Source organism: Tupaia chinensis, unplaced genomic scaffold (assembly GCF_000334495.1).
Source record: "Tupaia chinensis unplaced genomic scaffold, TupChi_1.0 Scaffold000110_1, whole genome shotgun sequence".
In the NCBI taxonomy this organism is placed as follows: Eukaryota; Metazoa; Chordata; class Mammalia; order Scandentia; family Tupaiidae; genus Tupaia; species Tupaia belangeri.
The window spans coordinates 731,043-739,686 of record NW_006159574.1 but is presented as its reverse complement, the minus strand read 5'-3'; the positions used below and the strand labels follow the sequence as shown (position 1 = coordinate 739,686).

The 8,644-nt window shown below is 57.1% G+C and overlaps 1 protein-coding gene across 1 annotated transcript in view; it reads left to right on the top strand.

Moving 5' to 3' along the window:
* The window catches only part of PAXIP1 (PAX interacting protein 1), a 50,522-nt gene that overhangs the window by 26,982 nt on the left and 14,896 nt on the right, over positions 1–8,644 (top strand). The window contains exons 10-14 of the mRNA XM_014586031.2: positions 1,823–1,918; positions 2,899–3,036; positions 3,800–3,921; positions 4,360–4,544; positions 6,396–6,439. Coding sequence (XP_014441517.1) covers positions 1,823–1,918; positions 2,899–3,036; positions 3,800–3,921; positions 4,360–4,544; positions 6,396–6,439 — 585 coding nt within the window. The remainder of the gene's footprint in view (positions 1–1,822; positions 1,919–2,898; positions 3,037–3,799; positions 3,922–4,359; positions 4,545–6,395; positions 6,440–8,644) is intronic.

Here is an 8,644-nt window from a genome sequence, read left to right as displayed (position 1 = left end):
ATTCCTGGTCTTCAGACCCCAGTGAGGCCAAGCCTGTTGCAAGTCTTAAGGATGCCTGCTGGACATACAGACTGACTGGCAAAACTGGCCCTAGGCGGAGGAGGCGCACGTACAGACAGGAAGCGTCGGGCTGGGTGAGGCAGCGCAGGCAGCAGGGTCGGCAGCTCCTTGGGCCACAGTGGGGGGTGTAGGAGAGGCTCCTGGGAGGGGTGATGGCTGCACCTCGCCTTCCAGGTCGAGGGAGGAGGGGCTGGCTCGGTATGTGGGGCGGAGCACTGCTCAGCGGTACCGGGTCCACGAGCACCGTGGGCTTGGGCCCGTGCACCCTGACCCAGCTGGCTGGGAGGGCTGAGGGCAGGTCACGGTATGAGACCTTGTTGAGGGAGCTGGTCTTTCTCTTCTCTCTCGAAGAAAATGACTAAAACACAGGTGTAAGCATGGGGGAGGGTCTCCAAGTAGAGAGTGGCCTGTCGAAGGTGCTCAGTGACAGGAATGGGCGGGCCCATGAGGGGAGGGCAGAGGAGGAGGCTCCCGAGGCCCTGAGGACCATTGCAGGCCATGCTGCCGCCCCGGGCTCCTCCCTGTGGCCCTCACAGCAGTGGACATGGTGCCGTGGAGTAGGCATGGGTGCGACTGAGCTGCAGAGCTCTGGGTCCGCGGGCCGGGGAGCGGGGCCGATAGCCAGAGCCAGGCACCCCGAGGGCACAGCAGCAGGGATCTGGAAGGGATGTAGGAGTAAGAGAAGGTGACCTTAACAATGTCCTTGGATGTAGAGTGGGCGCAGAGGTCCAAAGGGAGAAGAGCGAAGTTTGCTGGTTCTGTTTAGAGTGGACAGGCTCTTCCAAGAGGCCCAGCATAAAAGGAGAGGGGTGAGGGGGCAGGGACAAAGCAGGAAATAGTTCCCAGCTGGAGGTCAAGTGCTCTGGGCTGAGAAGGAGTGAGTGCCTGGAAACGGAGAGGCTCAGAGAGGGGGCGCATCCAGTTGGGAGCCAGGACCTGGCAGGCATGTCCAGTGCAGCCTGGGGGACCCAGGGGACGGTCGAGCCATTTCTTCAGAGTTCCGAGGACAGGCGATGTCCAACCTAGGGCGACGTGTGAAGCCAGCCAGTCCAGCGAGACCGGGGCTTTCATTCACGTGGTCAGGAAGTGCACCGCCCCAGCATGGGCAGAGGTAGTGGGGTTGACCAGGTTGCAAGCTCTGGCCAGAAGGCGGAAGGAGTTCTTTTTTTTCTGAGAGGTTTTGCTGTAGGGCACCTGCACTCGCCAGAGAGACAGAGATGGAGAGACAGAAAGCGAGAAACCCCCCGGGGGGATGGCCACGCCGCAATCCCTTCTCCATTCTCCTCTTGGGATCTTGGGCACGCACGCACACACGCCTGGCATGAGTTTAAGCCACTGGGTCCGGGACTCCAACCACAGTCGGCTACATGGGAGTCCAGCGACACAGCCGTTACGCCAGCTGCTGGTCCCAAGGGTGGAAGTAGTTCTGGAAGGAGTGAGGGGAGCCCTGGGCAGGGCGAAAGGGGCTTGCAAGGAGCCAGGCTGGGACAGAGGACGGAGTTTGGGGAGGGACAAGTCAAAGCTGTGGGGTGGATGAGGGAGTCGTGCACTGCGTTAACCTGCTGGCTTTCTCCTTCTCTCTGGCGGGACAGAGGGAGGAGACGTGCCCTCTCACTCAGTGCCCAGTCGGTAACCGCAGCCGTGAGGGCCTCTTTTCCCTTGGAGGAAAGACACGGCTGGTTCACGGCAGACCCTTCTCACTGGGGATCCCGCCTGTTCTCGCGAGTGAGGGGCACTGACTGCCTTCGTCCTGTGCATGCAGATAATCCAGGTGCACGGGGGTGCTGTGGAGCCCACACTCACGAGCCGCTGCACGCACCTCCTCTGTGAGAGCCAAGTGAGCAGCACGTACGCACAGGTGAGGCGGCTGTGGCCACGGGGTCTGCAGGGGCTTGTTCCGTTAGTAAAATTGGGAAGTCGCTGTTGCTTCGTTCTCATCGGTTCCTGTGGGACGGACACCCGTGTGGACCCGAGTCTTTGGTTGGCAGAGGTGGAAAGGGAGCTATGCAGTCAGTGCCAGTGGCCCTGGAAAGTGGCCCCTGCACAGCAGTGGCATCGGGGTGGGGTCCTGGTGGCGGGCAGCTTCACCTGTGGGCCTGAAGGGCAGAGGCCCCGCGGAGCGTCTCCTGGGCTGTGGGCGCTTTCCCGCAGCAGCGCTCCTCGTCCTCCTGAGGTTGCATCTCCCCCCTCATGGAGCAGCATCTGCAAACAGATGGCTGTTTGTGTGCAGGTGACAGTGGGCCTCCAAGAAGCCTCTTTGAAAGAGATGGCCATTTACTGGGTCCATTTCTTACCCTGGGTTGAGTCTTGGGGCGATTACGTTTCTCATTCCTTGGTTAATGGAGGAGGCTCTGAGTTCTGTAGGGGACTTTTAATATTTTAAAAAATAATTATTTAATTTTATTTATCATTATTATTATTTTTTTAATTTGTATAAGGCTCACCAGAAAGAGAGTGAGAAAAAATGAGAAAGCAAGCGGCCAGGTCTGGGACTTGAACCACGATTGGCTGTGGTGGAGTCCAGCACCTTAACAACCACGCCACCTGCTGGCCCAAGACTTTTAATTTTGAGTATCACAAATGTCATTGGTGGTCAAAGCCATTTTCAAGTTGTTACAGAGTCCCTGTCTGTTGCCCATTGCCAGCTCCCCTTCATAGGCAGACAGGCGGCGACTTCCTTGGTTGGCAGTGACCCCTGCGTGGCTGTCGTGGGCTGCTGAGTAATCCCAGTGCAACGAGGTTCTGTTACTAAAGACGGCACTGTAGTTATGCGGCTTTTGTATTTAATCTTGTGGGGGACAGCCCTCAACAACCGAGCTACGATTTTGTGTTTGACAGGCGATCAGAGAGAGAAAGCGGTGTGTCACCGCACACTGGCTGAACACCGTCCTGAAGAAGAAGAAGATGGGGCCGCCCCACCGGGCCCTGCACTTCCCGGTGGCCTTCCCCCCTGGGGGCAAGCCGTGTGCGCAACACGTGGGTGTTTCAGCTCCCTTCCTCCCGGCCAGCCAGCGTCCTGTGTGCCGGCCAGGGCCGCTGATAAGCGTCCAAGCATAAGAACTGCCTGGTTGCCTTGCGTGTGCTCCTGCCAGTCCCGGTAGCTCACAGATTCTCCCAACTTTCTTTTCTTTCTTTCTTTTTTTTTTTTTTTTTTTTTTTTTTTTTTTTTTTTTGAGAGAGAGGTTGTTGCTATAGGGCGCGTGCGCTCGCCAGATGGACAGACATAGAGACAGAAAGCGAGAAATCACCCCCCAGAGGGGATGGTCATGCCGCAATCCCTTCTCCTCCATTCTCCTCTCAGGATCTTGGGCACGCATGCACACGCGCCCAGCGTGAGTTTAAGCTGCCGGGTCCAGGACTTGAACCGTGGTCGACTACGTGGGAGTCCAGAGACATAGCCGTTACGCCAACTGCTGGCTCCCAAATTCTCCCAATTTTCTGACACCACTTAGAGTCAGAACACCAATCAGATCTCGCGTACGAAAGCTGGCCAGCGCGGGCAGAACTCCGTCGTAGCTGTGGGTTCTGTCGCTCAGGTCCCAGGGTCGGGAGCAGGAGGGGGGCTGACTCAGGCTCCCATGCTGAGTACGGTGCTAGCCTGAGCCCCGAGCGATGCAGAGACGTGGGGGTGGCTGCATGATGTCGCATGTCCGTGCTCTCCTTCCTGATGTCAGAGTGGGAGGCAGCCAGCCTTGGGGTCCACTGGTGGGTTTTCACGTGTGTGCCCCTTTTTCCGTAGATTATTTCTGTCACTGGATTTGTCGACAGTGACAGAGACGACCTGAAGCTGATGGCCTACCTGGCAGGCGCCAAGTACACAGGCTACCTGTGCCGCAGCAACACGGTGCTCATCTGCAGAGAGTGAGTGGGCGGCGGGCGCGTCTGCAGAGAGTGAGGGTGGGCCGCAGGGCGGTTACTCGAATGTGCATGTGGCCTAGCAGCCATGGTGACAGGTCCTCGGTTCTTACTGTCGTGTCGTTGGAGAGTGTGGTGCGGGAATCGGAGGTGCCACTCAGGGCAGTGTCCCCAGAAATCCCTGTTGAGTCCCATGAGCTCATGCAGTTAGATGAGCTCTGAATCTGAGCTCACGTCAGGTAAGAGAGGCCGGGTGGCCTCCTGTCGAGGGCCAGCCTTTTGGAGTCGGCGTCTTTCCACCAGCCGGCGGACACCACAGCTTTGCTTGGTGAGACGGGCCTATCATTCTGTTTCAGAAACGCTTCAGAATTGACTTTGGTTGAATGACCTATTTGTACCAAGACGGCACTAACGGTAAATGTGTTTTTCCTCAAAAAAAAAAAGGCCGACTGGCTTAAAATATGAAAAGGCCAAGGAGTGGCGGATCCCCTGTGTGAACGCCCAGTGGCTCGGTGACATTCTTCTGGGGAACTTCGAGGCGCTGAGGCACATCCAGTACAGCCGCTACACGGCCTTCACCCTACAGGACCCATTCGCCCCTACTCAGCACCTGGTCCTCAACCTCCTAGGTGAGCAGGCCTCGCGCACTGAAGACCAGGTCAGCCACTAGAAGCTTCTGCACGCAGGGTTGGACTAGCCCCGGTCCATGCTTTGTGTGCAAGTCTCAGAACCATCCCAGGAAATAGATGATATTACCTCATCTTTCAGAGAAGTTACCTGAGGCTCAGAGAGCATGAACAGTTACCTAAAGTAACAGCTAAAAAAGGACAAACTCTAATAGAAAACAGCACGAGTTTGTCACCTTGACAACCTTTAAAAACGTACTAGACAGTATCCTATTATCTCAGTCTTTAGAGACATATTTCTATGGTCACCGTCAACACTTCCTTCAGATGTCCACTGGCATCTCAATGCATAGCTCCTTGGGTGTAAGAGTTCTATGTCACAGGACAATAGAAGATGAACCTACCATACCTCTTCTTTGAGTAAAGGTTAAGTGCTTTGAAAGGAGGGTCTATGTGTTCTTTTATTCTCTATGCCCCACATTTCCTCAGCATTAGTGCGCATTTTGTAAATATAAGTTGAGTGACTGAATAAATTTATAATGAAAATTTTCTCTTATTTGCCACCTTACGCTTTGTGCTACCTATCTGATCAGGTAATATTAGCCCATAAATTACACAGTCAGAAATAGAGAAAGTCTATGCTCCTTACATTTTTCTTTCGTTCCCCTAAGTTACTGTTTTTTTTATAAGTATATAGAGGATGTATTTAAACCTCGGAGCCGCGGAGCCCCACCCAGCCCAGCCGCTACACGGCCTTCACCCTACAGGACCCATTCGCCCCTACTCAGCACCTGGTCCTCAACCTCCTAGGTGAGCAGGCCTCGCGCACTGAAGACCAGGTCAGCCACTAGAAGCTTCTGCACGCAGGGTTGGACTAGCCCCGGTCCATGCTTTGGCTTTGCAGTTTATGATCTGTCACCTCCCTCCACATCCTGTCTCCCTCGCCCGCTCTGCCCAGGAGTGGCGCGGCGGTGTTCTGCGCTCGATAGCCCTGCAGAGATGGGGGACAGAGCGCCTGCTTGTCTGTCCGGTCTCCAGCCAGCTCTTTCTTTCAGAAATGGCCCCCTCCCTAAGTCCGACCGACACCTTCTTCACTGCCATGCTTTGCCTTGCTGTGACTCTGATGTCACCTGGTGCCTCCTGCCATAGGCAGCCTCTGTCCTGTAGTGACACAACTGTCCAGGGAGCAGTCCCTGTTGCATGTACTGCAACAGTGGGCTTTAATTTGCGTTTACAGAACTGGATGTTGCTCAGGGAAACCCCTCCCGTAGCTGGGATGGCCCTAATCATGAGAAGCGCTTCACTTTGAGCCCTCATCTCTTCCCTCTAGCGCTGCTGTCGGTCTGGCTTCCGCTCGGAAACCGTCCCGGAGACCACAGACCCGAGTATCTGTCAAGTGTGGCTCACGTCCCGTTGCCCCAGGGCGAGCTCACCCGTCCCGGGAGTCCACCCCACCTTGGCGTGTCCTTCGAAGCTCTTGGCCACCTCTCATCATGCCTGGTGTCTTAGAGCCAGACTGTGATCCCAAGCGGCTCAGGGCTTCCGGGAGCATCCAGCCTGGCAGCCCACTGGGGCACTGACCCCGGCTCAGCTGCGGTGCTCACCGAGGGAGCTGCCGCTGCCTGTCCGTGGGAGATGTGCCAACCATAGAGGGGCCAGGGGCTCCCCCCCGCCTCCCTTCTCCCGGAGGCCGGGCATGCTCTGAGCTGACGCCCAAGTGCTCGACTCCTCCTGCCGAGTGTCGTCACCAGGCCTCGTTGTGTCGGGGTCCCAGCCTCAGAAGCCGCTTTTACTAAAAGGCTTTTCTGTTGAAACGATGTGCCTTTGTGAAAAGTACCGTCTCTCTCACTCTAGATGCTTGGCGAGTCCCACTGAAGGTGTCTGCGGAGCAGCTGATGGTACGTGGCCTCGCGCTCCGGACCGCACCGTCGCTGACGGCCCAGGGCTGGGTCCTGTGTGCACTGGAAATTCTCTGGGTGACTTGTCAGCGTGGTAACTAGTGAAGGCCGTCTCCCCCCCGTCAGGGTCGGCTTCATCCAGGTCTGTGTGTCTCCCGTTGGTGCTGAGTGTGACCCTCACACGTGTACGGGCGAGCTGCATCGCTCTTCAGCCAGTGAGCAGTGTGCTGGCCTCAGGGTGGACGGTGGGCAGCCCCGAGACGACCGTCCATCCCGTCAGAAGCAGCCCTGTCACCCCCCCTGGGCTGCGGCGAGTCCCTGCACTCACAGTCTCGGGCCGTTCGGGAACCGAGAGCCCTCGCTCCTCTGGTCGAGGGTGCACACAGGGGCAAGCGGCGGCCTCGCGGGCAGACGTTCGTTTCTGTTCGCTGTTTTCCACATTGAAGTCTATGAGGCTGCAGTAGACCCATTCCCATCGCCTTTCTCCTGTTCTCGTTGCCGTTTAACCTTCAGTCCTGTGGGAATAGGTCAGTACTGTGGCTTTCTTTTTTTAACTTTGTTTTACTTACTTATTTTAACTTAACCAGAGAGAGAGAAGTGAGACAGTAAGCCACCCGGTCCCGGACTCGAACTGCGGTCGGCCACGGATTTCAACGCCCCTAACCACCACGCCATGCACCAGCCCCATAGTGTGACTTTTTTTAAAGTTTGTTTGATTTAATTTGTGAGACAGAGACAGGCACCCGTGACAAGGCCCCGTCGTACTGTGATCTCTGTCCCGGCCCCTCAGCCGTCCAGATTCACAGGGACCCGGGCCCTGCGTGTGCCCGGTTGACCTGGCCTGAACGCCAGCCGGCCTAGCAGTACAGTGTAAGGGCTGAGGTTGACGCCTATGCTGCCACTGCCACGTTAACTCGTGCTTTTAGTGGACTTTGGTGCCGTGGGCACGTTTATCTGTCACCACACCCCTGCAGGGGGATGTGCAGGGGTGAATTTGGATGTGCTTCCAACGGCTGACCTGGAGGACGGCCTCGCAGGACTGTGGCTGCCACCGGGCCCAGTTCTGAGCGAGCGCTGCTCACTCGTCCTCCCAATGGGACCTGGAGGCTCCGGCGGGGCCCTGGGGCTCTCCGGGTCCCCGGCGTGCAGGCTGGTGTCTCGCTTAGTGTGGGCGTTGGTGCGCGCATGTGTGTGCTTGTTCCCAGCAGGAGCTGGCAGGGGGGGTCCCCATAAGACCTGACCTCTGACACGTGGGCCTGGGCAGGTGCCTGTCCAGCTCAGCTGGGTGAATGAGGCGCATCATGACGACTTTGGTCAAGCTGGAGCGAGGCCATCCGTCTCCCCTCCCTGGCCACAGAACTCAAGTTCTAGAACCGAGGGGCCAACGTGTCAGTTTCTCTTGTGGCTTTGTATCCGTAATAAAAAGCTGAGAGTGTTAGAGACAAGGAGGCCAGTTTACCTTTTTGACCGTCTCACTGTTTATTTGGCGGTTACCGGGGGACCTCACGTGATCTTTGGAGATATGTAGAGGCGGCAGGAAGAGCAGGTGTGAACCTTGCTGCAGACGAGGGTCTGTCAGTGCGACTGAAGGAGCTCAGACACTAAACAGTCGGGATCGGTTGTGCTGGTCTCGGTAGGGTAGCACCGTTGGGGGAACGTACGTTATAGTGGGCCGAGCAGAATACCAGAGAGCAGCGGCTTCCGGTGTCTTTCCGGAAGGGCTGCGGTAGAATGTGAAGAGGGAGTGACAAGAGACGGGGCCGACTGGGCAGGGGCCTGCGGGGAGCCCCTTCTTACCCTTCTCACTACTCGTGGCTCCTGTGCGGGCCTAGGGGCTTGAGCTGGTTCCATGGGTGTGGGCACGGCCCTGGGACACCATGTGGCTTTTGCACTGGGTCCTGCTCTCCGAGGCACCGGTGGTCTGACTGTCCTGGAAGCTCTGAGGCTGAGGAACCTCACGGTGACGTTTCCGTTTCAGAAATCATCTTTTTGGGGGAGGGGTGTCATTGCAACAGTTAGGTTTTTCACACTTAGATTGGGACACAGGACAAAATTGGAGATAAAAATGGTTCCGAGAAGTTCAGGGTTGCCGGCTGCCTGCACAGGGCGAGGAGGAGGGAGCGCGGGAAGCCGCTTTGAAGAACCAAGAGGCTCTCTCGGGCGTGGGCCTCTCCCGGCGTGGGCGTCTCCCGGCGTGGGCCTCTC